The 18121-nt window shown below is 43.9% G+C and overlaps 1 protein-coding gene across 1 annotated transcript; it reads left to right on the forward strand.

Moving 5' to 3' along the window:
• Window positions 1–9800: 9800 nt before the first annotated feature.
• On the forward strand, window positions 9801–17749 carry LOC128124157 (zinc finger and SCAN domain-containing protein 5B-like). Its single transcript, XM_052760352.1, has 4 exons — window positions 9801–10160; window positions 10970–11117; window positions 11540–12210; window positions 17561–17749. Exons 1-4 carry the CDS (start codon window positions 9801–9803, stop codon window positions 17747–17749), a joined length of 1368 nt encoding a protein of 455 aa, XP_052616312.1.
• Window positions 17750–18121: the final 372 nt, after the last annotated feature.

Consider the following 18121-nt stretch of genomic DNA (forward strand, 5'->3'; position numbering starts at 1 on the left):
CCTGAGGACAGCCTGATCTACATAGAGATACCCTGTCTCAAAAAACAAAAACAAAGAACAAAACATATGGGTATTGTGGCTCAACCCATAATCCCAGCACTGGAGATGCTAAAAGAGAAGGGTTGTTTGAAGCTAGCCTGGGCTACAGAGCAAAATTCAGTTTCAGAACACAAAAACAAATATATAGAAATTCACTCCTCCTAGTCTTCCAACTCCGTGTTCCTACACATGCTGGCTTTAAAGAATCAATGGTTCCTGATCTCGTCTTCAGATGTGCACACATGGGATCGTTTCCACCATGTGCACACAGAAGTAACAGAATTCTTTTTTTGCTTTTTTTTCTGTCAGGGTCTCTCTGTTTAACCCTGGCTGTCCTACAACTTGCTCCCTAGACCAGGCTGGCTGGAACTCACAGAGATCTGCCTGCCTCCACCTCCAAGTGCTGGGATTAAAGGTGTGAGCCATGAACCACACCTTCCGTCCCAGGATTCTGGAGGCAGAGGAATGCACATCTGTCAGTCCCAGAGCAGCCAGAGCTATGCAGTGAGACCCTACCTAAAAAAAAAAAACCAAAAATCAGGGGAGAGGAAGAGGTGGTTAGGAACTCTGGCTGCTGTTTTAGATAAGAGTTCAGTTCCTAGTTTACATCTTACAAACACACAGAATTTCTGCTGGGTGTGGTGATGCACACCTTTAACCTCAGGAAGACAAAACAGTCAAATCTCTGTGACCCAGCCTGGTCTACATCGTGAGTTCCAGATCAGTCAGGATAGAGTGAGGCTATCTCTCTCTCAAAAAAAAAAACCAAAAAAAACACAAACTGGAAAACAAAACAAAAACAACCAACCCAAAAAACCCAAACACAATTGTTACATAAATATATGAAATTAAAAACTTATTAGTATGTATCATTTATATGCTAATAAATTTTTAATTATATAAATCAGGTCTAAGTGACTTAACGTATTGTATTTATTACTTAAAATAGTCATTAGAAAATCAATATAAAAGGTTGAGAGAAAAAAATGTTTGTAGCCAGTTTGGTGGTACACACCTTTAATCCCAGCCTGTCTACATAGGAAGACAGAGAGACAGAGACAAAAAGAGATTGCAAGGTTGGAGATGTAGTTCAGTTGTTAGAGTGCTTGCCTGGCATCTTTGAGACCTTGGGTCATGTCCTCAGCACTGCAGAAATAAAGTTAAAAACAAACATCATCCCCCAACCCCCGCAATGGTGTTAAAAAAACCTACTACTTTAATGTGTCTGGAGTTGGAACATTAAAAGAGAACTATTTTCATCATTGATTTAAATGTGTTCCATAGTGGTTTGGATTTTGTTTTCCTTTTTGGTTTTGACACAGGATAGGGCTGTGCATCCCAAACTGACTTGAAACTCATTCCGTTGTCCGGGTTGACCTTTGAACTCTTAGCACTATCTGCTTTCATGTCTCCTGAGAACTGATTTACAGGTAAGCGTACACATATCCCTCCACAACGGATTTTTGTGTTCTTCGTTCCCACAGCTTGATATAATTGTGTTAATTAAGAGTAACTGCTGATGCTGGGCAGTGGTGGCGCATGCCTTTAATCCCAGCACTCCGGAGGTAGAGGCAGGTGGATCTCTGTGAGTTCGAGACCAGCCTGGTCTCCAAAGTGAGTTCCAGGAAAGGCGCAAAGCTACACAGAAAAACCCTGTCTCAAAAAACCAAAAAAAAGCCGGGCGGTGGTGGCGCACGCCTTTAATCCCAGCACTCGGGAGGTAGAGCCAGGCGGATCTCTGTGAGTTCGAGGCCAGCCTGGGCTACCAAGTGAGTTCCAGGAAAGGCGCAAAGCTACACAGAGAAACCCTGTCTCGAAAAACAAAACAAAACAAAACAAAACAAAACAAAAAAAAAACCAAAAAAAAAAAAAAAGAATAAGTGCTGAAATGCCGGGCGGTGGTGGCACATGCCTTTAATCCCAGCACTCAGAAGGCAGAGGAAGGCAGATCTCTGTGAGTTCGAGGCCAGCCTGGTCTACAGTGAGTTCCAGGAAAGGCTTCAAAAGCTACACAGAGAAACGCTGTCTCAGAAAAAAGAAACAAAATCAACAACAAAAAAGGAATAACTGTGGAACCAGGGCGGTGTTGGCACATGCCTTTAATCCCAGTACTTGGAAGGCAGAGACAGAACAATCTCTTGAGAGTTTGAGGCCAGCATGGTGTACAGAGTGAGTTCCAGGACAGCCGGGGCTACACAGAGAACTCTGTCTGGTAAAACCATAAACAAACAAATTCCAGCATGGAACCGTGTGACCCAACAATAGCGTCAAGAGATGCAGATTGGAGCAAGGTGGAATCCAGGCTTGGAATCTGCAAAGCATCATGGTGATTAGCAGGATCCGGGCACAAGGGAGAAAGGACATCATCAAAGGACACAGCAGAAGTTCAATGTACCTGGGGGTTCTTCTGTTTGTTTGCTGTGAACTCCTCACCTTGCCACCCTGAGTAGCAGCAGGGAACTCCTGCTCTGTATAGCATGGCATCCTCCTGCCTCAGCTCCCTAGTGCAGAGTTGCAGGTACTTCATGCCCAGCTACATCTTGCAGCAGCTTCTTTTCTGCATATGAACACACAGCCTTGCCAACCCACCTTCCTCCCTGGTTCACTTACCTCCAGGTTCCTGTCTTCGTGCCTGCAGCAGCCTTGACTTTTCTGAGATCTCTCTTTAAAGTGCCCAGAGCTCTAGGATCATGGCTTTTATATGGATCCACGGGACTGTCTTCTAGTTGCTAATTTTCACAGTGATTGCCTGGAGCTTTGGACACCATTATAGATGTCATTTCAGACATCCTGAGATTACAAGTTAACCCTGGAACTGCCACAGGGAAGGGATGACCTTATTTAATTACTTAGGGTATAAAATACTTCTACAAAAAATTAGACCCAAGAGGTATAAATCAGGAGAGATCACTTGCGGATTCTTAATGACTTTCAAAGATTGCTAGGAGACATTTTCTGCATATGACCCACTTTTGGGCTAAGTCCTGATGAACTGAGTAATTTCTTCAGTATCCTAGATGGGGACAGGGACTTAAATAGTCTAAGAGAATTATCAGCTGAAGGTGAGAGGGAATTGGTTTTGGTGGAAAAGAAATTACAGAATGTACATGTGGATTGTGTGGCTCTAGAGCTTAACTGCACTGAAGAGCATGGATGTCCAGAATGCAACAGCAAGGTTTATTCTGTAGATACAAGTCTAGACAGGGAACTCATTCCTACACCCAATACAGTGAGGCAGGGAGGAGTTGCTCTTTCTTTGTGAGGCTAGCTATTTAAAGGCAAAAACCGCAAGCCCTTCGGGGGGTTGGGGGGGTTGGGGGTTTTGCACGGGGGCAACTTGGATTGGTTTAGTTTTATCTCTGTTCTCTTTTAATTGGGTGAGGGTATGTAACCTTTGAATTTACTGGTTGGGGGTTATAATTATCATTTTGGGGGAAGTACAGCACAATCCCAGGCTTTGTCCTTGAGCCATCATGGGGGCTGTCTGGCCTAGCATGTATTGACTGTGGGTACTGGCTCAGTGGTCCAGGCTCTGTCCTTGACTCATGCACATAAGTTGGTGAGGGGTCACAGACAGTAAACATCTGGCTGAACTTTGAGCAGTCAGAGTACGTGCAGAAAGGGAGCTACTGCAAGGACTATGTCTTTTGTTCACGACCCTCCCAGAGACTTGCTCAGTCTCAGAAACTGAAATTGAGGCCTGATCTCTGAGAGAAGACTGAGCAGCCTGTTATAGCATCTGCTTGGTCCTTTCAATATTACCCTCTAGGCAATCCCCTACAGGGATTTTGATGCAGAGGGACGATATTATATTGAAATGGATATTTCTACCACATAAACAGACCAAGAAAGACATATATGGAAAAGATTTCTGATTTTGTTTTAAAAGGAAAATTAAGACTTCTCAATTGACAGAAATGGACCCAGCAGAAATTTTAATACCTTTAACTAATGAGGAAATTTTCTCTTTATGGAAAGATAACGAGTACTGCCAATGAGCTTGCAGTAATTACTTTGGGACAGATTAACAACAGTTATCCCAAAAGCAAGAGAATTAAATTCATAAAAAGAACCATAAAGAGTTGGCACAGGCCTTTAATCCCACCACTCAGGAGGCAGAGCCAGGCAGATCTCTGTGAGTTCAAGGCCAGCCTGGTCTGCAGAGTGAGAATCAGGACAGGCACCAAAACTACACAGAGAAACCATGTTTGGGGGGGAGTAGTGGGCGGGAGGGGGTGACAGGACACACAACAGTTGGGTCTTTCAGCACATTATAGAGAGAAACCAATCTCTGGAGTCTCAGTATTCTATATGGATGCTAATAAATCAGGAAAGGAGGGATATAAATCTGGAGATTTAAGTAACGTGGTTCAAAGCCATTGAGATTCTGTATAAAAAGCAGAACTGTATGCCATTCTTATGGTACTAATGGACTTTACAGAACCACTCAATATAGTTACTGACTCTCAATGTGCAGAAAGAGTTGTTTTACATATTGAAACTGCTAAATTTATTTCTGATAAAATCAAAACTGCTAAATGTATTCCTGATAAAACAGAATTAACTTTGTTATTTATACAATTGCAGGAAATAGTCAGGAATAAAAACATCCTATACATATATAACACCTATCAGATCCTATATGGGTCTGCCAGGTCCTCTAGCACAAGGTAATTATGAAATTGATTGATTATTAATAGGAAAAATGCTGCAGACCTCAGAATGTCACAAAAAACACCATGTCAATAACAAAGGCTTAAAAAGGCTTTTTCTATCACTTGGCTGCTGTGGGATGGTCTGTATGTCAAATGTGTTGCTGATTGGTCAATAAATAAATCACTGATTGGCCATTGGCTAGGCAGGAAGTATAGGCGGGACAAGGAGGAGAATAGAGCTGGGAAGTGGAAGGCTGAGTCGGAGAGACACTGCCAGCCTCCACGATGACAAACAGCATGTGAAGATGCCGGTAAGCCACAAGCCACGTGGCAAGGTATAGATTAATAGAAATGGATTAATTTAAGCTGTAAGAACAGTTAGCAAGAAGCCTGCCACGGCCATACAGTTTGTAACCAATATAAGTCTCTGTGTTTACTTGATCGGGTTTGAGCGGCTTGGGACTGGCGGGTGAGAGAGATTTGCCCTGACTGTGGGCCAGGCAGGAAAACTGTAGCTACACTTGGCAACAAGCCAAGTAAATTGTAAAAGCGGTCCTACTTGTTCTTTCTGTAACCAAACTTTGTTACCTGCAGGAAATAATCCTAAAGGTATATAAAGAAATGTAATTTGGCAAATGGATGTGTCAGTGCCCTTAACCACTGAGCCATCTTTCCAACCCCCAGAATGAAATTTTTAATAGAATATTTTTTTCCAAATAAACCCTTTTAAGACTCATTTACAGTAAAACAAAGCCACAGGAGAAAAACAAAAAAAAACAAAAGGCAAGTGACTTAGTGTTCTACTGCTGAGAAAAGACACCATAAGAAAGCATTGAATTGGGAGCTTGCTTACAATGTCAGAGGTGTAGTTCATTATCACCATGGCAGGAGCATGCAGACCTAGTCCATGACCAGAGAACTAGGCATGCCTACTCATTTATTTTATTTTTGAGACAGGGTCTCTGTCTTTTAGTTTTGTTTTGTTTTTAAACAAGGTTTCTCTGTTTTAAAGTTCTGGCTGTTCTGAACTCCCTCTGTAGGCCATAATGGCCTCAAACTCACAGAGATCCTCCTGCCTCTACCCGCAAGGTGCTGAGATTAAAGGCCTCAGCCACCACTGCCCTTCTGAGACAACATGTTTCTTTGTAGGCCTCAATCCTCTGGAACTTGCTATGTAGACCAGGCTGGTCTGGATTTTGCATAGATCCACTTGTCTCTGCTTCCTGAGTGCTGCTATTAAAGGTGTCTGCCACCCCCCCCAGGTATTTTTTATCATTTAAACATATTTTCATTATTGTTTTACAAATTCCATACGTACACACAACATATTTTCATCATATTCCCCCTTATTCCTGCCCTATCTTGTCCCAGATCCACCCTCTTATCCTTTAGAGACTGAACTGGGTCGGACCTCACTACTCTTGGCAAAGGCTTTGCCACTGAGACACATCCCTGATTGTCCCGAGATCTTACATATTTGTTTATTAGAAACAGTCTTTTGGAGCACAGGTTGGCTCCAAGCTGCCTTAAACTTCTGAACCTCCACCTGGGATTGCAGTGTGTGTCCACGCACCCGGTTTTCTACAGTGCTAGGAACAGACCCTCAGCCTACTGCAAGGCTAAGGCAAGCACTCGACTCTAAACTGCATCCCCAGCTGAGGCTGATACAATTCTTTCTTCATTCATTTTTTATGTTTGAGACATGATCTCACTAAATTTCCTCATCTGGCCTTACACTTACTCAGGAGGCCAGGCAAGCCAGTACTTTACCATTCTCCTGCCTCCTCCTATTCCACTAGCTGATATTGTGGTAGGCCCTAAAACATTTGACCATACAGCTGCCATGACAGCTTAGAGGCCCAGACAAAGCTTCTAGCAACACCTGGACCTGGAAAAGCTATAAGCTGACCTCAACCAGTGGGGCCTGCATCTAAGAGGAAATATCTGACATTCCAAACATCCCTATACATCTAGACAAATGTCAGCCAATCAGGGTCCTAAACCCTGGAAATCCCCTCATCCAACCTCTGCTGTGATAAAAGTCCCACCTTGCCTGGCTCTCACCTCCAACTCTGACAGACAGAGACATCAAGTCCTGGAGCTTAAAATTAAAAAGTCTTGAAAATAGGGGTTCGGGATTTAGCTCAGTGGTAGAGAGCTTGCCTAGCAAGCCCAGGCCCTGGGTTTGGTTCTCAGCTCCAAAATGAAAAGAAAATAAAGGGTCTTTGCTTTTACATATCGGATATTGTCTCTCTGGTGGTCTTTTGGGGGTCCCCACAATCTGGGCATAACAGTATCACAGGCCTCCAGGACCACACCCGGGAAGTTTAATAAATTCATGCCCTCCCTGTGGCAGTCCTGGTGTTACACTGTAATTTAATCTCAGGACATTTAAACTGAAGTGTAAAATGGCATCTAAAGGATCGGGTCAGTCACTGGGCAGATTAGCAACCGGAAGACAGTCCCGTGGATCCACACAAAAGCCATGATCCTAGAGCTTCTGGCACTTTGCAGAGATCTCAGAACAGTCAAGGCTGCTGCAGGCACAAAGACAGGAGGGGTAGGTAGGTGAACCAGGGAGGAAGGTGGGTTAGCCAGCCTGTGTGTTCATATGCAGGAAAGAGGCTGCAAGATTTATCTGGGCATGAAGTACCTGCAACTCCACACTAGGAAGCTGAGGCAAGAGCAAGCCTTCCTGAGTTCCCTGGTAGACAGGGTGTCATGGTGAGGCTGAAAGGGAAAAATCAATAGCCATCTTGAGAGAGGCTTCCGGTTACCCCTCCACCCTCCACTACCTGACCCCACCCACACACTCCACCCCAGTTCCCAACCCAACCCCCACCCCCTAACCCCCTCGGCTCTCACACCCTCCGAACCCCCCCCCACATCTCCCACACCCCACACCCTGCCCACAGCCCCCCACCCCCAACGCGCCCCCCCCCACACCCCTCCTTTAAAGGTATTTAATGACCAGCAGTTTTAGAACTGAGCAGAAGTTGAACTTAGGGGAAGATAAGGCTGAAACAATAAATCTATATATCCTAGGCTCGGCAAAACAAGACATGGGGAGTAATGGGCTCCACTGACCAGAAGTTGACCTCAGAGGAGAGTAGGACTGGGACAATAAATCTCTCTGTCTCTGACAGGAAAAGGAACTTCCCATGTAGCCCAGGCTGGTCTTGAACTCTCAGACCTTTCAGTCTCTGCCTCCAGGGTGCTGGGATTATAGGCATATACACCATAATGCCCAGCCTGCTATTAACTGTGTTATTATATTAAAATTATCATTTTAATTATTAAAGTAAAGAATTAGTCTAGGTACTAGGCACACAGGGAAAGGCAGATCTCTGTGAGTTGGAGTCCAGCCAGAGCTCCACAGAGAGACCCTGTCTCAAGAACCATTCTGTGTGCTGCGGCCATAGCTCAGCAATTAAGAGCATCCACTGCTCTTCTAGAGAACTCAGATTTCATTTCTAGTGCCCACAGAGACTCACAATCACATACAACTCCAAGGCCTGCAAGTCCTGTGCTCTAGGCTCAAATGTGGTCCAGAGACAAACAGTCACATAAAACATCCAAACACATAAAATTTAAGTTATTAATGGTGCACAACTTTAACCCCAGCACTCTGGATTCAAATGCATGAGAATCTCTGATTTCGAGCCCAGCCTGGTCTACCCAGAGAACATTCTGGCCTCGTTTTTTCACAGTATCCAAACACCAACCACATTTTATTGTTCTTTGATTTGTTTTGACTTGTTTTGAGACAGGGTTTCTTTGTGTAGTTCTGGTTGTCCTGGAACTGGATCTGTAGACCAGACTGGCCTCAAACTGGGATTAAAGGTGTGCACCACCAAACTGGCTACAATTATTTTCTGTTAACCGTTTGTTCTGAATTTTCTAATGACTATTTTGAGCCATAAATACTTAGTCATTTAGACCTGATATATGTAATTAAAAATTATTAACATACAAATTATACACAGTAATAGGTTTTAAATTTAGCCTATTTATTTAATAATTGTGGGCTTTTCACTTGTTTTGTGGGGTTTTTGTTTGTTTGGTGGTTATTTTTTTTTCCTTTGAGATTTAGCCTTTCCTGATTGCTCTGGAACACAGTGGTAGACCAGGCTGGCTCACAGAGATCTGCCTGTTTCTGCCTCCAGGGATTAAAGGTGTGGGTCACCACACCCAGCGGCAATTCTGTGTGTTTATAAATGTGAAGGCTGGGAACTGAACTCTTATCTAAAAGAGCAGCGAGGTTTTCTAACCAATTCTACCTCTCCCATGCTTTTTGGCTTTCTCTTTTAGACAGGGTCTCACTGCATAGCTCTGGCTGCTCTGGGACTGACAGATCTGCCTACCTCCACCTCCTGAGTCCTAGGACTAAAGGTATGGTGGCTCACACCTTTAATAGTCCTGGCTGCCCAGGAACCTGCTAGGTAGCACAAGCAGGCCTTGAACTCAGAGATCTCCCTGTCCTGCCTCTGGGCTGAGGGATTACAGGTGTGCAAGCACTGCTGGGATGGTTCTTTGAATTGGAGAGTGTGTCACTTGTAGCCCTCACTCCCTTGTAGACTTGGTACCTAATATTAAACTAGGTTGGTTTCGAAATTGTGACATGCATCTGGCTCCCACCTCTGAGGTTACAGATATGGTCCATGATACACAGCTAGAAGAGAGTAATTGATGTTTTTAAAAAAATTATCTTGGGATATGGGGTGGGCACCAGTGCTCATACGTGGAGGCCAGAAGACAGCTTGTCAGAGCTGAGACTATCGTTTCACACTCTAGGTCCAGGGGATTTAGGTGGGGTCATTGGGCTGGGCTGGAGACACCTTTACCCCTGAGCCATCTCACAGATCCATAGAATGGATTTATTTCTGCTTTACTAAACAGTCCCAGTGTGTTGAGGGGGGGGTATATTATAATGAATGATGACATTTAGGAGGCAGCATTGTTAAACTGATCTGGCTCTTTATTGCCCCCAGGCTTCGGAACCAACACCAAGCCCATCCCTGTGGCTAAAGGAGTAGGTCTGTTGAGACAAGAGTCATTTTATAGAATTCCAACTTGACAGAGACCAAGCGAATATTCCCAGCAGACATGGCTACCAACCTGCCACCAGACAGCCTCCCATCAGAGCAGACACCATCACCTATATCCCAGGACAGGAATTCAGAAAAAGAAGACTACAGCCCTGAGGTTTGGCACTTGAAGTTCAGAGCTTTCAGCCCATCAGAGCAGTCAGACCCCATCCAGGATCTGAAGAGGATCTCTGAGCTATGCTATCAGTGGCTGAGACCAGACCTGAATAGCAAGGAGGAGATCCTGGATCAGCTGGTGTTGGAGCAGTTCCTGATCTCCATGCCTCCAGAACTGCAGGCCTTAGTGAAGGAGAGTGGAGTGAAGAGCTGCACAGAGTTAGAGAAGATGCTGAGGGATGGCGGGAAACCTCAACATTGGGTAAGCAGGGCCTCAGCTGTGGGCTGAGGGAAAAGACAGCCTTGGGTCTACGGTGACCTGGAGGCAGAACCCACTGAGGGTCTTGCCCTTAGTCAGTAGTTCCTAAGAGGAGAGTTTGGCTTCCCAAGTGATAAATGGCAATGTCTGGGGATCTTTATGGGCTTGTTTTGTCTTTGTGAATGTGGCCCAGACACTTGGCTTAGAAGCCAAGGAATTGTGCATATCGGAAACAGTGTAAGCTAACAGGCTCATCTTGAATCAGAGTGCACAAGCTCTGTTTTTCTCTCCATTTTTTGTTTCTTCTTCTTCTTCTTCTTCTTCTTCTTCTTCTTCTTCTTCTTCTTCTTCTTCTTCTCCTCCTCCTCCTCCTCCTCCTCCTCCTCCTCCTCCTCCTCCTCCTCTTCCTCCTCCTCCTCCTCCTCCTCTTCCTCCTCCTCTTCCTCCTCCTTCTCCTCCTCCTCCTCCTCCTCCTCCTCCTCCTCCTCTTCCTCCTCCTCTTCCTCCTCCTTCTCCTCCTCCTCCTCCTCCTCCTCCTCCTCCTCCTCCTCCTCCTCCTTCTTCATCTATGTATCCTGGGCACCACATGTGTCTGTTGTTCTTGGAGGCCAAAAGAAGGCAACCGATCCCAAAACAGGCTTAATAATAACACAAGAAAATTTGTTTATGTGGAGTATTAGGATGTTCCATAGAAGTACAAACATTCCCACAAATGTGGGACAATTGAGTGGCGAAGATGAAGTAGAGACAGATGTCTATGATCCACCATTGAATGAACACACACCCATAATTCTTCACTGTGCCATGTCAAGAAACAGGAAGTTTTGCTGGACACAGTTCCTGCAAGCAGAGAACAGGACGACCCGAGAAATGAGCAGAGCCTGGGGAGTGACTGGGTGCAGTACTTAGAGGATACCTCTGTGTTGATACCTCTGGACCCTCAGCCGACACAGAGTTCTGGTGAGTTCGAGGTGGGATCGGACTGGGGACTTACTATACCCTGTCCAGCACTCCCTTCCCTGTGGGAGAAAGCTGACCCCCACTCCCACACTCTCTGTCACTAGCCTTCCAGAGCATTCTACAGGCTGAGCTCTCAGGCTTGGGATATTGATGGGATGTCCCCATCCAGCACCAGAGTTGAGATCTAATGAGTCTGGTATGAATGGGATGATCTTTAATAAGTGTTGTGTGTCTCAGTGTAGTAAGGCACTGACCCTTGAACCCTCATGGTGACAGGAGAGAATTAATCTAACCCAAAAGTGTTCTCCAATCTCCACATCCTTAGGGTGTCATCCCCCCTCCATAATCAATTAATACAGGCAATCCATTTTTGAGAAGAACTCTCATGTTTTAAATGTTGTATGTGGACATTCTTCCAGCAGATTCTGTCAGAGGAAAGGATGTGAAGATGCCCCAGGAAGATGCAAATACAGATGCTGTCACACTGTTCACCCACGTTCTGGAAAGAAGAGATTTAGCTGCACTCACAGGTCTTCAGAGTCTCTCTAGTTCCAATGGAGACAATGTTCCTCCTTGTCAAGGAAGGGCCTTCTGTGTGGACAGGACAGAAAATGGGCAGCTAGGGCTTCCTACCCTACGACCTGTGGAGCCTGTTGATCGACTCCCCGGCCAGGCTCAGTTTGTGTGCAGTGAATGCAAGAAGAACTTCCTGTACAGGTCTCAGTTCATCCTCCACCAGAGGTCACACACAGGAGAGAGACCCTTTGAGTGCAGCGTGTGCAACAAGGGCTTTGTGCAATCCTCAGACCTTCGGGTCCACAAGCGCATCCACAGGGGTGAAAAGCCTTATGTGTGCAGCATCTGCAGCAAGAGGTTTGCCCACAAGTCCACTCTGCGGGGTCACACTAAGACCCACACAAATGAGAAGCCTTATGAGTGTGAGCACTGTGGGAAATGCTTCAGTCACAAGGGCAACCTCAATATCCATCTCCGGATCCACAGTGACTCAAGACCTTACAGTTGTAAGGAGTGTGACAAGGCCTTCAGACAGCAGGGGACTCTGAAACAACACATGAAAATCCATTCAAGAATGGCATCCTTGGGCAGTGGTGGCACACGCCTTTAATCCCAGCACGAGGGAGGCAGAGGCAGGCGGATCTTTGTGAGTTCCAGGCCAGTCTAGTCCACAGAGCGATATCCAGGAAAGGCACAAAGCTACATAGAGAAAACCTGTCTCGAGAAACCAAAAATAAAATAAAATAAAATAAAAAATAAATGTTTGCCGTCCTTGTGAGTCTGTATCCAGATTGAAGTCTTTTCCTAGAGAGGCTGTTGCTAGGTTACCCTTGTTACATGGCAACACCCTGGGAGCACTTAAAGGGATGTCTCATCCCTTGAGGGTCTGAGGACAATTGTGTTTCACTATGCCACACTGGTGTGTGTGTGTGTGTATGTGTGTGTGTGTGTGTGTGTGTGTGTGTGTGTGTGTGTGTGTGTGTGTGTGTTTGAGACAGGATCTCACTATGTGTCACTGGCTGTCCTGGAAACTCACTATGCAGCCCAGGCTAGCTTGAAACTAGAGACCTACTTATCTATGTATCCCAGATTGACCATGAACTTGTGACTGGACTCATACCTCTGCCCAGAGTGATGAGATGTCCCTTTGAAAGGCTTTTGTTATATTTTGTTTTTACTTGGTGCTGTTATTCTCAAGTTGTAAATATTGAGTCACAAAATGGGAGTGATGTTTGTCTCCTCATAAACTGTAAAATGTGATTTTCCAATAAATTACTTGGTCTCTGGCCAAGGACACTTCTCTGTGTAGCTTTGTACCTTTCCTGGAACTCACTCTGTAGCCCAGGATGGCCTTGAACTCACAGAAATCCACCTGACTCTGCCTCCCAAATACTGGGATTAAAGGGGTAGCTGCCATCATCCCCAGGCTAAAGACAACACTTTTATAGTTGTGTATATGTCCTCATTACCTTTATTACATTATTATTATGATTATGATTATGATTATTTTGGAGTTAAGGAGGGAATCCCGGACCTTGTACTCGGTAGTCAAGCCTTCTACCACTGAGCTAAATCCCCAACCCCTTATTTTTTTTAAATGATTTTTCAAGACAGGGTTTCTCTGTGCTATAGCCTTTCACTGTCCTGAAATGTGCTTTGTAGTTCAGGCTGGCCTCTGCCTCTCAAATCCTGGGATTAAAGCATGTGCCCTACTGCCTAGATTCTCACAGGTATTTAAATATTTATGGGTGCTAGGCCTACACATAATGTGTGGCTGGTACCTGAGGGGGTCAGAAAAGAGTGCTGCATCTCCTGAAACTGTAATTAATAAGTGTTGTAAGCCACGATATTGGTGCTCAGATCCAAACCCACCTGGGTCCTCTACAAGAGCAGCCAGGGCTCTTAACCATTGAACCATCTCTCCAGTTCCTAGTCATATGTTTAAGGAGGGTACTTTAAACCCTGAACCACTCAAATTGCCCTTAAATGTTAAGCAAGTCAGTTTACTCTAAATTCAAAACAAATATGTCAAGAATTTAAGCAAATTGTTTGATTGTTTTGGCTCTTTGGGTGGGTGAGGGCACCCAGATTTAAAACAAATCACACTTAGGCTTATTCTTAATTATTAATGCCAGGCCTTAGCTTGGCTTATTTCTTGCCAACTTTCCTTAACTTATCACATCTTCCTTTTGCCTCTGGTCTTTTTCCTTTTCTTACTTCTGTATATCTTACTCTTACTCTGGATGGCTGTGTAGCTGGGTGGCTGGCCCCTGGCGTCCTCTTCCTTCTCTGGCTCCTAGGACTCTCCTCTTCCAGATTTCTCCTTCCATATATTCTCTCTGCACGCCAGCCACACCTATCCTTCTCCTGCCTCATTATTGGCTGTTTTGCTTTTGATTAGACTCTTAGGTGTTTTACACAGCACCGTAAAACAGTTTCACAGAATTAAACAATTGCAACTTAAACAAAAGTAACACACCTTAAAATAATATTCTACAACATGTCCTTCTTTTTGTCTAAATAAATATAAAGGTGGAGATGGAAAGATGGCTCATAGTTTAAGAGCACTGGCTGTTCTTCCAGAGGTCCTGAGTTCAATTCCCCACACAGTGGCTCACAACCATTGAGAATGTGTTCTGGTGCTCTCTTCTGGCCTGCAGTGCAGGCATATGTACAGGCAGAGTGCTGTGGGATGGTCTGTATGTCAAATGTGTTGCTGATTGGTCAATGAATAAATCACTGATTGGTCAGTGGCCAGGCAGGAAGTATAGGCGGGACTAACAGAGAGGAGAATGGAGAGAACAGGAAGCTGGGTGGGAGAGACACTGCCAGCCGCCATGATGACAAGCCACATGTGAAGATGCCGGTAAGCCACAAGCCACGTGGAAAGGTATAGATTAATAGAAATGGATTAATTTAAGCTGTAAGAACAGTTAGCAAGAAGCCTGCCACGGCCATATAGTTTGTAACCAATATAAGTCTCTGTGTTTACTTGGTCGGGTCTGAGCGGTTGTGGGACTGGCGGGTGGCAGAGATTTATCCTGACTGTGGGCCAGGCAGGAAAACTCAAGCTACAGCAGAGCACTGTATACATAATAAATATAGAAATAAAAATTAAAAATATAAAGGTGTTTACTTTAACATGCTAAAACGATAAACAACAGAAACAATTATCAGGTCGGGTGTTGGTGGCGCACACATTTAATCTCAGTACTAGGAAGGCAGAGGCAGGCAGATCTCTGTGATTTCGAGGCCAGCATGGTCTCCAGAGCAAGTTCCAGGAAAGGCACAAAGCTACACAGAGAAACCCTGTGTCAAATATTTTAAAAAAATTATCGAGTTAGAATTACATTTGCATTATTCAGTGCATTCGTATTTAGCAAATTCAGAGAAAATAATGAGTCATCTATCCTAACTTAGTGAATCCAAAACCTTGTACATAATTTACTTTCTATTATATCTAAAGAAAGCTGAAACTATAGTTATTAAGTCTTCAACTTCATCAGAGACCCAGAAGGATATAATATTATCTAAGAACAGAGACATCTGGATGTCTGGACAGTCACCCAAAGTTTCTCGGCAATGTTGGGGCATCCATCTTCAGCCTAGAGGTTTAGAGTGTCTGGCCGACTTTTCTATGAATCAGTAATTTTGGTCTGTCCTGCCTTGTTTTGACAAAATTCATCAGCCGCTTTCCCCTGTGTCCTGCAGAATGTCTGGCAGAGTCTTCTGTGAAGTAGGTATTTTAGGAATGTCCTGCCTTTTCTGGCAAGTTCAACAGTCTTTTTTCCTGTGTGTCCTGCATGTCCAGTCTGCACAGCAGTCAAAGGCAAGAACAGTTCCTTGGCCCAGTGGCTAGCCTTGCCACAGTGAAATCAAACTCCATAAGAAGTTTCTTCAATGCCCATCATCTCTGACATAAATTGATACAACCAGGAGCAGAGTGTCTCATGTCATGAAAAACTATAATAAACGAAGCATTTTAGATGCTATATTCTGTAGGTCTTTGAAGTGTCTGAAGGTCATTTATCTAAAATTATACCTAATTAATCAAGAAAATATACGATTTCCTCCTTGGGATCTGTTGACTTGTACAGTGACTCACAGATATTAAGGAAACACAAAGACTGACTTGTTTTTTGTTTTGTTTTTTGTTTTTTGGGTTTTTTGTTTTGTTTTTTGAACAAAAAATAGGTTATAATTCCAATGTCCAGTGTTATTTGAAACTGGAAAATATTTTTTTCTGTAGAAAACAGGAAATATGAAAACATTTCTCAATAAACTCCTTTAAGCCAAATGAAAGCTAAAATATACATATAAATATTGATTAGATTCTGGGATACAGAAGAAATCTATCTTCATCTGTTCAGATAGTTATGCTTACTTAAGTTGTGGAAGTGAGCTTCCTGTTCATCTTCCCCTTCACTGTTTGAATTGTCAGACATTTTCTAGCCTCCCCTCCTGAAAGTACAGCCAGCATATCCTTTCATCAGATTGATACAGTACAAATTCTTATCTCAGTAGTGAAATGTTTCACTACAAATGGCCTGTGATTGGGCAAAACCAAAACTTATTATAAGCCACAGTCATCCTAGGGTCCTCCCTGCTGGGTAGCCCCCCCTGGATCTATTGGTTGCAGTCTGACTGTTCTTTGTTTATATCTAGTATCCACTTATGAGGGAGGTCATACCATGTTTGCTCTTCGGGGTTTGGGTTACCTCACTCAGGATATTTCTAGTTCCATGCATTTGCCTGCAAATTAATCATCAGAGCAATGAAAATCAAAACAACTCTGAGATACCACCTTACACCTGTCAGAATGGCTATGACCAAAAATACTAACGAAGGTCAATGTTGGAGAGGATGTTGAACAAAGGGAACACTCCTCCACTGTTGGTGGGAATGCAAGCTTGTACGACCACTGCGGAAATCAGTATGGCGGTTTCAGAAAATTAGGAATCGAACTACCTCAAGACCCAGACATGAGCATATACCCAAGGAATGCTCATTCATACCACAAAGATACGTGCTCAAATATGTTCATAGTAGCACTATTTGTACTAGCCAGAACCTGTAAACAACTAGATGCCTGTCAACTGAAGAATGGATGAAGAAAATGTGGTACATATACACAATGGAGTACTACTCAGCAGAGAAAAACAATAACAGCATGAAATTTGCAGGCAAATGGATGGAACTAGAAAAAAATCATCCTGAGTGAGGTAACCCAAACCCAGAAGGACAAATATGGTAAGTACTCACTCATAAGTGGATTCTAGATATAAAGTAAAGAACAATCAGACTGGAACCCACAGAACCATGGATGATATGCTATATATATATATATATATAGCATATGGGCCCTAGGATGACTATGGCTTATAAAAAGTTTTGGTTTTACTCAATTACTGAGCAAGCCTCCATGAAACATTTCACTATTAAGATAAGAATTTATACTGTATCAAGCTGATAATAGAAAAATAAGTTAACTAATTAAAAAAAAGACAATGTCTTTCTCTGTAGCCCAGGATGGCTTCAAACTCACTATGTAGCCTTGTCTGGCCTCCAATTCATCCTGAGTTCTGAGACCCCAGGTGTTCAGAACCAAGCCTAACTTGCCTTGTCTTTCTTTAGACAGGTTTTCATTCTTCTGATGTAACAATAGACCCCCTGACCTTAGCACAACCAACTCCATGATGGAACAGTGGGGAATGTAACAGGCCTCCAGACCTTAGCACAACTGACTCCATGATAGAGATACAACTCAGGTCATAAAATTCAGTAGGCAGACAGTTTACCTGCCAAAAAATGGAAACAAAGACCTAATCCATCCACCTCCATAGTGGTGAGAAATTTCCTGCCTGTGCTAACCTGGCTGTTTGACTTCTGTAGTTCTGCTTCTGGCTAATGGTTCTTGTTAACTGAAGCATGTCAACCAGGATATGGTTTTTGTGCTTAAAAAGCTCACCCTGAGAAGGGCTCGGGTCTTCGCCGGGATCCCCTGTGTAGTTGCTGGCTGGCTGATGAAGACTTTCCTCAGCGGTCTTCTCTGGGGGCTACCCCCAACACTAACGAAGATTCAGAATATATACCGCACTACACTAACTGGTCAGTAGGTAGAAACTTAGAGTTTTAGAAGTGTGGTGGGCACATCTTTAGCCCCAGCACTTGGGAGGCAGAGGCAGGGGCAGAGGCAGACAGATCTCTGGGGGTTCAAGGCCAGCCAGGCCTACATAGGATGTTCCAGGGAAGCCAGGAATATATAGTGAGAACTTGTTTGAAAACAAACAATGAAGAAGTTATAGCCAGCTATGGTATCATAAGTCTGCATCCTCAGCATTAGAAAGAACATGAGGAGTTCAAGGCCAGCCTTGATTACATTATGAGTTTGAGGAAAGCCTGAGCTATATGAGACCCTATCTCAAAAACCAAACAAGACAGAAGTTTTGTTTGTTTGTGTTTTTAAGAAACATGTAAGTTAGCTGGGT

The sequence above is a fragment of the Peromyscus californicus genome, unplaced genomic scaffold, assembly GCF_007827085.1.
Source record: "Peromyscus californicus insignis strain IS unplaced genomic scaffold, ASM782708v3 Scaffold_4__1_contigs__length_199733344, whole genome shotgun sequence".
Lineage (NCBI taxonomy): Eukaryota > Metazoa > Chordata > Mammalia > Rodentia > Cricetidae > Peromyscus > Peromyscus californicus.